Consider the following 16,450-nt stretch of genomic DNA (forward strand, 5'->3'; position numbering starts at 1 on the left):
GACAGACCCAAAAGGATGCCATGTTGGAAGCTGCTACACTAGAATACTAGTGGTATCGGGGAGAAATTCAGGATGTATTTAGGGAGCCAGGTGGGCAGAACGGAGTGGTTGGCTGGGTGTGGGGGAGGGGAGGGATGCTAACTCCCGGCTCCTAGTATAGACCAGTGTGTTGGTCTGAGTGAGAATGGTCTCCATAGGCTCATACGCTTGAATACTCGGTAGCCAGTTGGTGGAGCTGTCTGGGAAGGATCGGTATGACTTTGTTGGAGGGGGTGTGTCACTGGGAGCAGGCTTGGAGCCTCACAACACTCCCAGTGTGCCCTCAGCCTGTGAATCCAGACGTGAGCCCTCAGCCGCTGCTCCAGCCACGTGTTGCCACGGACCATGATGGACTCCGATTCTCTGAAACTATAAGCTCAATTAAACCCTTTCTTACATAAGTTGTTTTTCTTGCAGTGTCTTATCACTGCTATGGGAGAGTAACTATGACAATGAGTGAGCGGGGGCCTATCCCTGAGGACTAGAGAGTGAACAGGGCTGTCCTCGGGGCAGGAAGGTCTTGGGCTCATTTCATGTTAATGAACTACACTTCTCTCTTCTCTACAGCAACAGTGACAGCAGCACCCAGAGGGGAACTTCAGGACATTACACCCACCCTCTGTCACAGAGAGAATGCAGTGACGGTAGCTGAGGTCAAGGGTGCCTGAGCTCACACCACCCTTCACAGTCGCCGTGGTCTCACATCTGTGTGAGTCTTTCCATCTGTGTCTCTGGGTTCGCCTTGATGTTTCAAAAGGACAAGTGGCTGACCCTAGTTTTGCTCAAAGTTGTAGTCTCAGGCGTAGGTGTAAGATACTTGTGTTTTGGGGACCCTATTCCTGTCACCGTGTATCCAGAACGTGTGAACAGAGATAGCCTGCCATTTGGTGGCAGACTACACAATTCACTGCTAGTAAGTAAATCAATATACACCCAAAGGACGTTTTTTGGAAATAGCTGACAGGTATGCCATAGCCGCACATAGGCTGCATTACTCGCAAAGACAAAACTCTTACTTACGCCCCCTCTTCTGTCTAATGCAAGTCTTACGTTACTACTAATCCTGAGAGCCTGTTTTTCTTTGTACCTCCCCCGATTCTGTGTGTGTGTGTGACTTACTTTCAGATATGTAAGTACAGGCACACACATTCCATGATGCACATGTGGAGGTCAGAGGTCAAGCACACGTGTAAGAAGTCATTGCCTTGCACTTGAGCCAATGTGTCTGGTCTGCTGCTGTGTAAGCCAGGCTAGCTGACCCTTGCGATCTCAGGGATTCTCTTGTCAGTGTCTCCATCTCTGCCTCCCATCTCTCTTCAAGACCGCAGGGATTACAGATGTGTCCGATCACATAGGCTTTTCCATCCATTCGGGAGATTTGAAGTAAGGTCCTTACCCAGCCCCTAAACCTACAGAGTCTTAACATTTGAAACTAAAGACATAGGAAGGTAAAGAAACAAAATCCACATTTTGTTATGTCGCCTGAACTGCTGATGTCCACTGTCTCCCTCAGAGAACAGTGAGGTGAACGCCCATCTGGCCATAAAACCACGATTTAGTGTGTGCATTCCTGCTGGATCTTTCCCCGTGTAGTTACTGTCTCTGTTTCTGTGGCATTGAATTGAACATTTATTATTGACTATGTCTTGTGCAATGTCTTACGTCTGAACAAGGTTCTAAACACCTCAAATGCTGAAGCCGGCAAGCCATCTTGTAACTGTATTTGTTAAGTGTGTATAGTTAATTGGCTGCCTATCTCTGAGAAACACCAAAATCACTGAGGAAGAAAAAGGGAAACGGAAGAGAGCGCCTGCTGCGACAGCTCCTTTGTAATGATGTCACTAACTCAGCAAATTAGAGCTGCAAGATGCCCTTGGCTGGCTGGAGTTCTACATAGTGGATGTTTCCCATGCCACAGTCCTAGGCTGGTTCTCTTCCACACCAGCTACCTATGAACCCTGATTCTGGTTCTTGGGGTAAGGCATTGCCCTCCTGGGGAGCTGCTATTTTTTTTAATCAAACTACTCTCCCCTCTTGCTGATACCTGGCTGACCCAGATGCAACTGTGTCCTGGAATGATGGGGACATGGCGCAGTCAGTGGACCTTGGGGGTTCAATCAGAATGGCACAGCGTCTCGCTTCTGGGCTGCTAAATCTATCTAGGCCAGCCTCTGTTGCAGCCTCTAGGAGGTCCCAGGAAGAAGGCGAAGTCAGCCTTTCTCCAGTTCTTGACTGACTCTGCTCCCTAAGCTTAAATCTCAAGCGTTTAGCTAGCAGGAGAAATGAAAGTACCAAGTAACCTGACAAAAGGCTCCACTGGAACCACAGAAGAAAGCAAATAGAAGTTTCATCATCCAAGGGATTTGCCAGGAAGACCTAGACTGAAGTAACTTGGGGCTCCGCCAAGGCCTGGGAGAGTAGCAGAATCTCATTACAGAGCTTCCATTTCCTCCATGTTCCCAGACACCTTTGACCCCAGCCAACATAAACAACAGCAGGAAGGACCAGAGTGGGGAAACCAACTTACCTTCCAGTAGCAGAAAAAGCAGAAAAAGCATATACAGGTCAAAACTGTTTCCATGATGAGGCCTACAGCCAGTCTGGGTCTTACACACATACCACACACACACACACACACACACACACACACACACACACACACACACACTGTGGTTCTCAAGAGCAAAGGAACCAACATGTCTGTAATTTTACAAATTGGGAATTCAGAATGTAGTCGGTCAGCTCACAGCACCAAAGGTCCTATGAGCCCACAGTGACTATCTGCAGGCTGCAAAGTCAAGGAACCTAGCAGCCAACTCGGTCTGAGAAGCCCAAAGCCTTAAAACAGGGGAGGTTAAGGCTGCAGCCGCAGCCGAGGATGGAGGCCTGAGAGCTCTCTGGAAAGTTGCTGGTGACAGTCTTCACGCAAAGACTGAAGAATGTGGGATCTGGTGCAGGGGCATGAGGGCAGGAGCTTAACCACACCTGCTGGGGAGGAATCCATGTGCACGAGTGTGCTCCTGCCATTTCAGGTTCACTTCCATCCCAGTACTGTACACATTTTAAACAGTTCCATGGTCTCTGGAAATACCCCACAGATACATCTAGAAATGTACCTTTGCACTTTACCAGTTAGAACCAAGTCTAACCGTCACAGAGGCCAAGAAAGGATGGAGAGGTTCTTTATCCCGAGCCTGCTTCACTTCACTTTATTGATACAAGGTCTTACTCTGTAGCCCAGACTGGTGCTGTACCCTGACTTCACCTCCTGTGTACTGAGATGATAGACACGCGTACGCTGCACTTTTTTTTTTTTTTTTTTTTGGTTCTTTTTTTTGGAGCTGGGGACCGAACCCAGGGCCTTGCGCTTCCTAGGCAAGCGCTCTACCACTGAGCTAAATCCCCAACCCCTACGCTGCACTTTTTATTCATTTGCTACTCCGCCTTGACAACGCCACTTGTGAGTGTCTATGATCTTGGACTACTGAAACCGTTGTGTTCGTAACCCATCAACACATGCCCTATATTGTGGCAATAATTTCAAGATGCGTGGTATCTGAAGGATAAAAAACATTGAGTTAATATAATACTTTCAGTCAATGTTCCTTTTATTTGTCCTTTTAGACCCTTGGGGTTCAACAGTTTTCTCAGTGTCACATTTTAAAAAGAAGGCTGGGTATAGTGGCTTGCACCTGCAATCCCAGCTCTGGAGGGTGATGGGGAGACACAGAGATGGCTCACTACAAGTTCAAAGCTAGCCTAGCCTTTGTAGCAAGTGCTAGGAGAGCCAAGGCCGTACACCAAGACCCTGACTGAGGAAACAAAACAGCTATGATACGAAAAAAACAACCGGTGCATTTGAGGGAGTATTCACACACACGGGCATCTTGCTGGTTCTCTGAAGGACAGACATTTTTAAAAAGTGTACAGATGAGTTTGTTTTAGCTAGATATACAGGAAATAATGTCAGCAACTATAAAATAAGGAGAAATTAAGAAAATTAGAGTCCCAAATACAGAGAGAATATTGCAGATCCTACGGGACAGCAAATGAAAGAGGACCTATCATTTCGAGTTAATTCAAGTTAATACACAAGCCAAATGTCCCTAAAAAATCACCACACAGGCTTGATGGCTCTCCTCGACAAGCTCAAATAAACAAGTATCAGTGCGGCCCTACTGAGTCTGCAGTCTAGAAGGCATCCATTTCAACGATGCTAACGGACAAGACCAATGTATCATAACGGCAGGACAGTGCCAGCCACGAGAAATGAAGGCACACGCCGTTCTGAGGATGATGGCAGGCAAGCGTCCAGTGAGTGGAAAGTTCTTAAACTTCCATGACAAGGCAGGAACTCAAGGCCTCGGCTGGATTCAGACCAACAATCCAGGCAGGCTCTGTGCAAGTGAAAAATCAGTCAAAAATGCAGACCGCCCTACTTCAGTGAGTCTGAGGGGGGCATTTCCTTTTGTAGTGTTGACTGGGTAAATTTTCCTGAGACCTGAGGAAGCTGTTAAATAGGCATGACCATAGTAGTAGAAAAGTAATTTTTAAAACATAAAATACAGGAAACAAGGTTTCCTATTTTTGTAGGCTTGTGTGTGTGCGCGTGTGCGTGTGTGTATGTGTATGTTTGTGTTGCATGTGTGTGTGTGTGTGCATGTCTGTGTGTTTGTGTGTGTGTGTTGCATGTGTATGTGTGTGTTGCATGTGTGTATGTGTTTGTGTGTGCGCGCGCGTTTGTGTGTGTGCGCGCATGTCTGTGTGTTTGTGTGTGCGTGTGTGTGCATGTGTGTATGTGTGTTGCATGTGTGTGCGTGTGCATGTCTGTGTGTGTGCATGTGCGTGTGTACACACGTGTGGCAGTGGTTACAGGTTAATGTCTGCCCTCATTGCTCATCATTGGATCTGTTGAGGGGGCGTTTCTCACTTGAAGCCAGGGCTTCCTTGATTATCATATCACTAACTCCCAAGGGCTGGGATTACAGGTGGCTGGCATGCCGAAGTGGCATTTAAGTGGATGCTGGACATCTGAATTACCTTTCCTCCACTGGGCCTTCTCATTAGCCAAAGGCTCAACTTTAAACTGGGTTTATCTAAGTTATTTCTAAAATGTCCTGGTCACTGTATTCAAGCATGTCTTGTATATTGACTTGAAAGTCCCCTAGCATCAACCACACTGAGCCACCATTATAGTTCTGGTTGTTTGGTGGCAACTAAGTAATTAGATTTATGATACATGTTCAAGTGGTTCAAGGAAAATAATTCTCAGAGGGGGAAAAACTAAAGAAAAATGAAAAAGAAAATAAAAGCCAAGGTTGTTAGCGTGATAACATTTGGGAGGCGGAGGCGGAGGAAAGCACTGTGAAGTCAAGACTGCAATGGAGAGAAAAGAGAGGGAGAGGGGAAAATAAAATAAACATAGTTGTTTCTTTCCTTTGTGATTGACTCAGAAGCCAGTGGGCAGGATGTAAGTGGAGAAGGTGGCCGAGGCAGGGCAGGGGAGTGGGCAGACTCAGAGGACTGAGGAAAGGAGGGCAGGGTGAGGGAGGCTGGCTGTCAGCCTGTCACTCTGGAGATGGGCACTGCAGATACTCAAAGGACACAGGTGGAAGAATGTGCTCCCTGGGCTCACATTTAACAAATAGAGACAGCACCATCATCAACACCGGCACAACATTCCTGTGTGCGCCCACACACTCCTCCATGAAGCCGTACCAATAAAGTCACTTTCAATGACTAAGCAACCTTGATACCAGATTCTGACTGGTAATTAAATACGTTGCTAGAAAGTGTGGGAGCAGATGGGGAGATACTGAAAACATCCCTACTTGATGATTAGGCATATTTCTCAAGAGAAAAATCAGGCAAAATTGTCATTGCGAGGCTCCTAGCTCCTAAGACTCCTCCAGCCTTGGAAATAAAACAGCCTTAGCTGCTAACCAGTAAACGCAGGCCTACCAATCACATTTTAAGACTTCCCAGATAACTGTCACCTTGGGGAGTTAGCTATTCGAAGGGGGCAGCTGTCATGTGTGGAACCCACCCTCTGAGCTGGCTGTAGAGTCCACAGGGTAACTGAAATTTACTCTCAGGGACTCAGTCCTCCCCTCCACCCACAGAGCTGTCAAAGGCAACTAAAGCAGACTTTAGGATCAGAGGCCAAAGATCTTAAAAGTTGGGCAAGTGGTCAAAATAAGTAGTTAGAAAGTAAAAGCATGCTGTGTAGCTGTTTTCTTCAGAATGCCTTCCTCCTGAGAGGCGGCGTGCTTGTATTTAAAAAAACAAAGAAGACTTACTTATTTCATTTGTGTGGACTTAACTCATAAGTGGTCTTAATTCAAGCTACGTGGTGCTGTACTCTGAGAGTATGCAGGGCCCTTGCAGGCTTTTCAAATATCTGTAATATCTAATACAATGACATTATTCAAATTGATGAAATATTAGTATTGTTATTGGTAAAATAAGAAAAGCACCTATGTTCAGTTCACATGCAATGTCCCCTCTTTCCCCTCTGTACCTGTCTCCAGAAGTCCCCTCCTCCCTTTTCCCATCTCAGGCATTCTGCTGCCTTCCTCATGCTCCTGCTTAAAGGCCCACACACACCATGTAAGGCTTAGGAAGTACATGAAACCCAAGCTTCTAACCCAAAGTTGTGACTAGCAAGTGCTGGGGATAGGAGGCTCTCCCTGTGGCAGATGCAGCTTTTATGAGCCCTTATGTGAGGTTGGCTTTTCAATGATGCCTTCTGCTGAGTCACTCATATTCCTGTAAGAAACCCCAACAACCCCCCTGGATGTTCGAGCCAGACATAGGGAGAATCATTTCTTTTGTATATCCTCACTGTCTCATCTGTGAGGAATGGATATTCATTTCCATCTGCCCAGGGAAGGTCACACAGCAAGGCCTAACTGTCCAGGAGAGAGATTTGAGCCTCCCAGAGAGCAACAGTATAGTACAGTCATGTGTACAGAGCATCCTCAACTCTCTTCTTTGAGGGTTGTGTCCATGCAACTGAGTAAGCAAAAGACGACACAAAAGCAGACTTCCTAAAACTTTTACTATCCACAAGCACACAAAATCTGGACCTTCCAAAAAGGTATCTTCTACTGTCTTACTGAGCTCCTAAAATTCTGAGTCTTGTATGGTATGTGCAAAGGACAGCAGCACTTAGAGCCACTGATATGTGAGGTGGAATTGTTTGCCATGTAAGTTTTTATACTCAACAAATGCACAAAGAGAAGATATACCTGATGTTAGAGAGCAGTCACCCAAAGAGACTTGGAAGCTACAGCACCCCCCTCCAGGTCTACACAACCCTTAAACAAACGAGACAAACATGGCTGCGTGCTCCAAGCATTGGTGATTTTTATTAAGAATAACTTTGGTTCTAAGAATTCCACCCTCGATTCTGTAATACTTTCCATTAAAAAAAACAATTATACAAGAGCAAATACAAAAAATATTAAATTATGAAAACAAATCCATTAAGGCTCCTTTATATATATTATGTACACTCAAATGGGGTGAGATTCTTGGAGTAGAAGAATAAAGTTGACTGTTATAGCTTAGAAAGCAACACTACTATATTAGCAGGAGACCACAAAACACAGAGCTATCTTAAGAAAACTACAGAGTGGAAAAATGGAGCCTTCCCCCTATAAGTGGCTCAAAGCATGACACTGCTCAAGTGGCACGTCCGACTACACAGTGTTAGGTGCAGAGTGAGCGACCGACTGCACTCCCAGTGAGCAGAGCTGAGAGACTCCTAAGGGGCCCACTCCCCGGATGCTCTGAGACCTGGCAGAAGCCATCACATCATGCTGTGCCCAAGTCCTCTTCTGGCTTGACTCTGCAGCACTAATCACCAAGGAAGACCGCAGGTCTGAGCGCAACCAGGAAGCAAGTGTGTTTGCAGCGAGCTTTCCCCACTGGTGTCTTGGAACAGCATCAGCCCTTCTATGGGAGCTGGCGATGGCTCCTGACGATCCTGCCAAGTGGCAGAATATCTCCAGAGCTAACTTCCAGGTAGACAGGAAGGTCTAATTGCCCCGAATGATCACCCTACACCTGGCATCATTCCTCCATATGCACAGAGAAAGAATAAGCAGTGTGCACTGGAGAGGTTCATTTCAACAATCAGCGAATGACCTCTCTTTTCCCAAAGGGAAGGAAGATGACAGAGTTGTCACCATGCCGATCTTCAAGGGCAAGCCATCTTACCTTCAGCATCTCATATTTTATTTAGATAACACTTGTGATAGGACCCAGAATCCCTTCTGCTATAATCGGCTCTCGTGCTTCTTGTCTAGCAGTGAACTGTCTTCCATTGACTTCTTATTCATACTTGAAGGGAACATGGGCCCATTAACTCCCAGACTGAAGTGTTCCCAGAGAAAACTAGCATCTAGTGTGCTAATCAAGGATTCCAAAGCACTACCAGTATTCTATGCATCATGGAAGGAAAAAGAAGTGTAGAAATTACTGGTTAAATCATCTCTATGGAGAAGTACTAAATGCTAAAAAGAAAAAAAAACCAAAAACAAAAAAAACCTCTCATGCCTGTAGCATAAAGTATATTTTGCATGAGAACATTCATATTACGTGTAACCTAGATGTCTCTTAGAACAGCACACTAGCTAGCAAGAGGAGACTGAGCAGTCCTGCCCAGCACCTCAGCTTTTCCTGAGAGATGCAACACAGTAGTCAGGACCATCCCTACCAACAGCATCATGCCAAGAGAGCGCCAAGATAGTCATTCTTCACAAGAAACAGAAGGGAAAGAAACTTGTGACCATCTGTCAGGGATGTTCAAAGCTCAAATCTAAAATACTCAAAATGTAAAAAGTATAGTCTTCCACTAAAGTCTCCTAGAAACAGATCTCTATTTGCAATACATACAATCTCTAAAGGCCTCGTCACCCAGTCCTAATGGACACCCCTCTACACTGCTCGCAGGAGAACTCAAAAGATCTGGTCTCTCTATATGGAACACAGAAGTTGAGTTTCATCCACCAGAGAACTGAGGAATTGCTTCAACTGAAAGGAATAGTTGAGCAAGAAATGACAAACTAAAACTGAACAGAAAGCCTATGGCTGTCAGAACAAGAAAGGCATCGAAAGGCTGTTTGTACCTTCTTGGAAGCGGAGAGGGGACATCTGGCCTGCTGCCACACCAAACCTAAGGGGATTACAGTAAGTTCATGATGGGCGCTGACATGTTAACATGGCTAATCCTGTGTCAGAGCTTCACTGTCAACCAAAGTAAAAGTCTGACTGAACATAAACAGTAATAGCCTCCTTTCTTAGCTTGTAATGTGGGGGTAAAATCTGGGGTCTCAAAATGAAATACAATACTGGATGTAACAGATGAAAAGCATTTCGATGCAGTCAAAACAATAACAGCTAACCCAAGAGGGATTCCGAACAACTCGCGTAGTTTTTAAAAGAACAAGGAAGGCTCTGAGCCCCACTAAACTTGGAGTGGGAGAAAGGCCGAGGATCAGCCCTCACATGTGTTCCAGTGCCTGCTTCCTGGCTCTCTCCACTTGTTCCGTGGGTTTCTTTGTCTAAAGTCTCTAAACACAGGTCCATGGTGTCTTGTGTGCTGGTCGATGTCCATTTGGCGAACGGGAATGGCAACCGTCAGAGACGACTCATCTACCACAATGGTAAATCAAACGCAATCCTTTTTGATAATCAAATTTCTCATCTGCTGGGTGCTCTCCCTCAGGGCTTTGGCCAAGAGGAGCACTGCAGAGCCTAGACAGGGCCCCTGCGGAAACAGATGGTGGGGACACACCAGGTCACACAGCCTGGGCCTAGGACTCCTGGGCCTGGGCCACCTCTTGGCCTGTTCTCCTGAGATTGCCTTTCACCTTCACAAACTCTGGGGCATTTTCTTGCTCTTCTTGTAATTTCTGCTTCTCAAGTTCAAGCTGGATGAATGTCAAACACAAAAAATTAGTTATGTCCTGGAGGGCTTTTCAAAAGAATATATATATACATATATATATATATATATATACATATATATATACACATACATATATACATATATATATGTGAATATATGAGAATGAGAATTTTAATCTGTGCAGAAGCATGAATCCTTTGTTTGTTACCTAGGGGTAACAACAATTAAAAGAACACCCTGGGTACACACAGCTGTCTGGAGTCTTTCTCAGACAAACTTATCACAACGCTTGGTGGAGACACTTCAACTTTTTTGTGTGCGCACATGTGTGTGTGTGCATGCATTGTGTGTGTGTGTGTGTGTGTGTGTGTGTGTGTGTGTGTGTGTGTGCAGGGTGCATGCGCGCATGCATCAGCATGTATGTATACATCCGTGTGAAAGGCTGAAACTGACCTTCTTCAATCACTATCCACCACATTCTTTTAAGGCAGGGTCTCTCAGTTTAACCCAGGGCTGGTCAACATGACTAGTCTATCTGGTTTGTTTACTCTAGGGGGTCCCTTGTTTACTTCCAAGTCCTGGAATTACAGGTCGGCCACCATGCCACACCCACCCACATCTACACAGATTCTGGGGATCTGAATCGGGTCCCACTCAACATTCTTCCCAGCCCCTCTGATTTGCTTAGGTTCCTAGTGGACCTTGAGTGTCTGCCTTGAATGGGGTTCATGCCGTCCCTGCATGTGCTCCCTGCTTTTCTCTCAGGGTGACGCATCTGCTGTGCTGGCACTCTGCTGCCTGGCGTCCAGCACCCTAGCTTCTCAGAGCAGGCCCAGCCCTACCTGCTCCAGCTTCTGCTGCCGCTTCAACAGTTCTATTTCCAGGTCGGACTTCTTCTTCTGAGCCTCCTCCTCCTTCTGTTTTATCACTTGGTCACGCCTCCTCTTCTCCATCACCTTCTGCAGCTCTGGTTTATTCTGAGGAGCAAGACCCCTGGGGCAAAGAAGGAATGGAGAAGCTGTCAGCTCAGTGGCAGTCTCTCTCAGGGAAGGGAATGTAAGTGAAGGTATGAGCTGCAGAACAGACGGAAGCAGAATTAGCCAGAGGAAGTATCTGCTACCACACGAATGGCTCTTCCACAGCTCTCAGACACTCACTGCACGGGAGAGAAGTCGAAGGCATCTTCCCAAGAGTTCATCAAGTCCATGGACTCAGGAAAATCACACTAAGGCTGTGGGGAAGGCAGGCAGCGGCATGCTAACACAGTGGGTGGGGCAGATCCTGCCTAGGACGTGAGGCAAGCCGGGTGAATCTCATGTTCAGCAGACACTGAGTGGCACAGCAGCTTAGAAAGTGACTGAGGAAATCTCCCACCTCTCATGTTTCAGACCTGCAGGGAAGGAGGCTCTTGAACCTTCGATCCAAGCCTAAGCCATTTCTGAGGGACAGAGGAGGTGGAGTGCACGCCTAACAGCAGCCAGCTACCACGGCACCGCTGATGTGTGCTTAAGGAGATATACGAGAGAGCAGACTTCAGGGAAACTGCATGCCTGAAAGAAGGTGGCCATTTCTTCAGGTGGGGAAAACCGAGCTCAAGCAGGCTGTCCCCCTGGATGAAACGCTGGGGGTGATCCAACAGTAAGACGCCCCTTTCTGGTGCTTTCTGGTAGGGATTCTATACTGCATGGCAGCCCAGATTCATCTCTCCTTTCTTCAGGATTTATCCAGCCCTAGGTTTCTAAGATTCTAGATGAACCCGCCTACCTCTTCCCTGTCTTCCTCCTTTACACCATTGACCCATAAACAATCTCGATTTGATACTAAAATGTATTGAATATATTTCAAATAAAAATGAAACAACAGGGCAGGAAAAGCACTCTACATCAGAGGCAGAGCAAGTGTGTGCTAGCTGTGCACACTCATGCCAAGCATACACACATGTAACTGTGCACGATCAGCTCATCTACACAGCAAACTCAATCCAGGTAAACCCTAACACCCACCCCGGCTGCTGCTTATCTAGCCTAGCCAATGACTACAGATCTGCTCTGGGGGACGGGGGTTTCTAAGGATTCTGTCAACTCAGACAGAACTAGTAGTTGCTGAATATGCCTTACAGAATGGTTTCCAAAATGTTCTTCTGGTAACAAAACAAAGCAAAAAAAATTACGGAACTGGTGTGGACTTTATGCTGATTAAAGCTTTGATATCCTTGACACCTGTGTGCAGTTTTGTACCTGCTCATTCTGGATAATTGTGAAATGAACCATAAAACCATAAAAGTAGTCTCCTTTCATTAGAGCTTACAGCAGTTTTCTCCTAACCAACATCCTGCTAATAAAAATAGGAAAGAAGAGATATGTGTGTTATTTAACAGTGTATGCTTTATTATCAGACGTGGGATACACTAAATCCTCACTCTTTAAACAACAGCCACACACGCAACTGCAAACCCAGATCAATCCATGCTTCATACCTCTTGGAAAACTATACACACACACACACACACACACGCGCGCGCGCACACACACGCGCACACACACACGTCTGGCATCTCTTCTACCTAGATTTTTTTTTCACAATAAATTTTCTCTTTCCCTATTTCATTAGCAAGAAGTTGATTAGAAGAAAACTGCTCTAAGACCTAACGAAAGAGATTACTTTTATGATTTTATGGTTTTCCTCACAATTACCAAGAACGAACAGATACAGAACTGCACACATGGTGTCAAGGAAATCAAATTTTTAACAGCACAGTTAAAGCCTGTATGAGTTCCAGGTATCATTAACCAGGAGGGTGTGAAGGCACACTGTAATCTCAGCACTCAGAAGGCTAAAGCAGGAGGCTAGCCTGGGCTACATAGTAAAATGCCATCTCAAAATCCAAAAGCAACACTAAGGAATGATGAATTAAGACTTTCTCAGTTTTATGAATACATAAGGTCTCAATGTAGAACTGCAGACAAATTTTAGGATTAAGAAGTTAGTTATATGAATAATTTACATTCAGACATCTCCCATATTTCACTGGCTAAATTAACTTCAACTGTGAATGACATTTTCTGGTCATTTGCAGCGGAGCAAACTCTAACGTATGGTGGTGGGTCCTTACGGGCCCCGATGCCTACATTAATAAGTATGACTGACCAGGGGCCAATCCTGGTGAGCAGAGCGAATTATGTGTAGGGGTGTGTGTGTGGGTGTGTGTGTGTGCGCGTGCACGCGCGCGCGCGCCAAATGCATGTCTGTGTGCGCACATGAGTACAGGTGCCCAAGGAGGACAGAAGCATAAGATCTCCTGGAGCTGGAGTTACAAATAGTTGTGAGCTGAGCTAAGGGCTGGGATCCAGGCCTGGATCCTTGAAGGAGCAGCAAGTGGTCTCCCCTGCACAGCTCCAGCCAGAGTGTGGCTGATTTCTAATTAGGGTTAGTAGTTTATGCTGTATATTCTATACATGAAAGGTATCAGCACTCATACAATTAACCCAAGCCCTCACCCCCTCAAACAAGCTGCAGCCGCGCCATTCACGTTATTCTTTTGTAGGGGGTGTAGTTTGAATCTGAAATGCCCAGCCCATGCCGGACAGAGATAAATCCTATGCTTAGTTCACTCCTAGTTTGTGATGCTGAGATTCAAATGTTTCAAGTGCTGATTATAAAGATATTGAGCAAGCTTCTGTATCCATGGATGCAACCAAGGTTAGATGTCAGGGACATTCTCTATAATTACATAATACATTTGTAACATTTTAAGCCACAAGCCTCTGATACTTTATTACCAAGGCAAAAATGTAATATATATTCTCTTAATTTAAATTTAATATGGGAGATTGGGAGGCTTTTAAAAATCATTTTATTGCATATATTTGAGGGGTGTGTGTGTGTGCACGCACGTGCATGTGTGAAAGCCAGAGGTTGACGATGAGTGTCTTCCTTGACCACTCTCCATCTGTCTTTGCTGAGGTGGCATTTTACTTAAATGTCTGCTTCTTAGTTCAGCTTCTCCACTGCCAGCTTGTTCCACGGGCTCTCTGCCTCTGCCTTTCACGTTCTGCCATTATGCAGGTGGGCCGTCCTATTTGCCTGGAGTTTAGATAGGTTCTGTGAGTCCAAACTCTGGTCCTCACACTTGCAAAGTAAGGGCCTCACTGCAGATCCACCTCCCCAGGCACACGGGGGACTTCAGGAAGCCGAGCTCACTCTGCCCCAAAGGCTGGCTTTAGCTCAGGCATTGTAGTGTGGAAAGGTTGTACACTCTAATGAGTTTCGAGAGAAGTGGTGTGAATGCTGGTTCAGGGTTTAACTGAACCACCTTACGATCTTGGCCAAGCTGCCTCTGTTGGGTAGGGTGGCTGCTGTGTAACACATAAGTACTTGAGTTGGAATTCCCTTGAATTCACGATTAAAAACAAACAAACAAACAAGCAATCCTGGTCGTAGTAGCAAGGACCTCTAACTCCCCCAGTACCGAGGGATGGAGGCAGGGATACTGGGAATTTGCTGGCCAGCCGGTCTCCACAACCGGGAAGTCCAGATTCAGTCAGACACGCTGTCTAAGATGAAGTATGGTGGGAACTGAGGAAAGACCACCTCATCTCACACATGCCCTCCCACACACTCTGCACACAACAGGTATTACATATGTAAGCAGCAGCAGTAGCAGGCCCAGAACCCAGAGGAATTTTGAGAGTGACAGACTGCACAAGAAGACAGGGGATATTTTGCATCCCTTTGAAAGTTCAGCAGAAAGACAATAAAATTTAAAATACTACATAAAAGAAACAAAGACATAAGGAGGAATGTTATTGTTTGTTTAGTCTAGTAAGGTTCTAGAAATGTCTCTCTGGAACTTGGAAACACGAGCACACCAGGGCTTAAATGTGATTCCTACACTTCCCAAATGTCAGAGATTTAAACTTGAGAAATACTATTCCCCTTATGCGTATGACATGCTCTCTACCCCTAACTCAGCCTCTTCGAAGCAGGTTTTAAAATACGCAGGCGCAGGCCAGGGCTCGGCAAGTGAAGGCATTTGCTGCCAAGCGAGTTCAATCCCTACGCCCCACACCGTGGAAGGAGAGAATGGATTCCTCCAAGTCGTCGTCCACAGGCACCAACAAAATAAATGCAAGGGCTCCTTAAAGGATGCATGCATTTGAAAGGAGATGGCGTGCAACCCCACCAGTGTTAGCCGCCGGCATGCTTGTTAAAAGGACACCTTCAGTATGGCAAACAAGCAGAAACCCCTTGAAGCCTTTGTAAACTCAAAATGAAACCCGGCCACCTTAAAGAAACGATGCTGGAGGAACTACATACCTTTTTTGATTCATAAGAAGCTCTCTGTGGAGGTCCTGGTGGTTTCGGGATGTTTTGACAGGATTGATCAGCTTCTGGGGCCTAATTAGCTCAGGATTATCATCTTCTATGTAGTCCGGCTCGGCCATGATGTTTCTTGGAATGAGACAGGAGTCTTTGGGGTCAATGTCCTCAAGCGGGCCGTCTGAAACACAGAGAGAAGGCAAATTCACTTGCAGCCCATTCTTTCACTGACGGTCAAGGCCCCAAGAGCTATGTCTGGTCTGTCATATTAGGACATGCCGTCCTCCAGTGTCTACTTCAGGGGCACCACTGATTAATCCTCCAAGGATTAGAAAGCAATGGGGCAAGGTAAGAGCTTTCTGACCTGACTCCAGTCAGTGCCAATCACACCCTGAGTTCAAGTCACAAAGGACACCTCCTGCCACCGCCTGTCAAAAGCAGGCTCACAAGAGACACTTGGGCACCAGCTTCTCTCAACATTGGCACTGCATCCACGTTGCCAGTGTGGAGCGGGAGCCTGCACAGAGATAACACTCAACATGGACATCAGGTGGCCGGTTTCCCTTCACTCTGATCATCTATTCTCAGGGCTAGAACTGAGTGAAAGAGAAGGAAGGAAAGGTGGGTGACCCTGCAGCAAGACCCCTTTGGGGATGGGGGTGCTAAAGAGAGCATGTCTCTGAACTATAGCAGAGCGATGTGCAGACACAGTCGGGCAATCACTTAGTCCTTCTGGCCTCAGACTTCCTCTCAAAAGAAAGAAAGTCTCCTTTCTTAGACACCCGTGACTAGGGCTGTGGGCAACACGTAGTGGACGCCTGTGATTGTGAGCTCTGTTTCATGACGGAAGATAAAGCCCCCTGGGGGCTGGAGCAAGAGGACCAGGACGGACTGCACGGCATAAGACAGGCAAGGGCCGGTGCCAGTGAGTGATTACCAGGACTGCTATGTGTGCCAAGATGCATTCTTGGTGCTGACCCCATCCATCCCTGCTCCTTGTGCTCAGAACAAACCCGGTGAATATTTCATAATAATTAACAGGAGATTCGTACTGTCCCGGTTCAGTGACTTTGATTTTCAAACTCCAAATCAGATAAGGACCTGACTACAAGAGAGTATTCCAACCTTGCTTTCTCTGGCAAGTCCGAAGTTAGGATTACTAATTCTGGCTACTTC

At 46.2% G+C, this 16,450-nt stretch overlaps 1 protein-coding gene across 13 annotated transcripts in view; it reads right to left on the reverse strand.

Annotated features, from left to right (window-relative positions):
* Positions 1-7,383: 7,383 nt before the first annotated feature.
* The window catches only part of Fam107b (family with sequence similarity 107, member B), a 206,108-nt gene continuing 197,041 nt past the window's right edge, over positions 7,384-16,450 (reverse strand). For 9 of the 13 annotated variants that reach the window (XM_087591381.1, XM_087591379.1, XM_087591380.1 and 6 more), the window contains 3 exons: positions 15,272-15,455; positions 10,798-10,948; positions 7,391-9,977 (listed from right to left, as the gene is read on the reverse strand). In XM_087591381.1, the coding sequence (XP_087447507.1) occupies positions 9,861-9,977; positions 10,798-10,948; positions 15,272-15,399 (396 nt within the window). In that variant the 5' untranslated portion in view covers positions 15,400-15,455 and the 3' untranslated portion in view covers positions 7,391-9,860. 13 annotated transcript variants of the gene reach the window in all.

Source organism: Rattus norvegicus, chromosome 17, assembly GCF_021556685.1.
Source record: "Rattus norvegicus strain SHRSP/BbbUtx chromosome 17, alternate assembly SHRSP_T2T, whole genome shotgun sequence".
Lineage (NCBI taxonomy): Eukaryota > Metazoa > Chordata > Mammalia > Rodentia > Muridae > Rattus > Rattus norvegicus.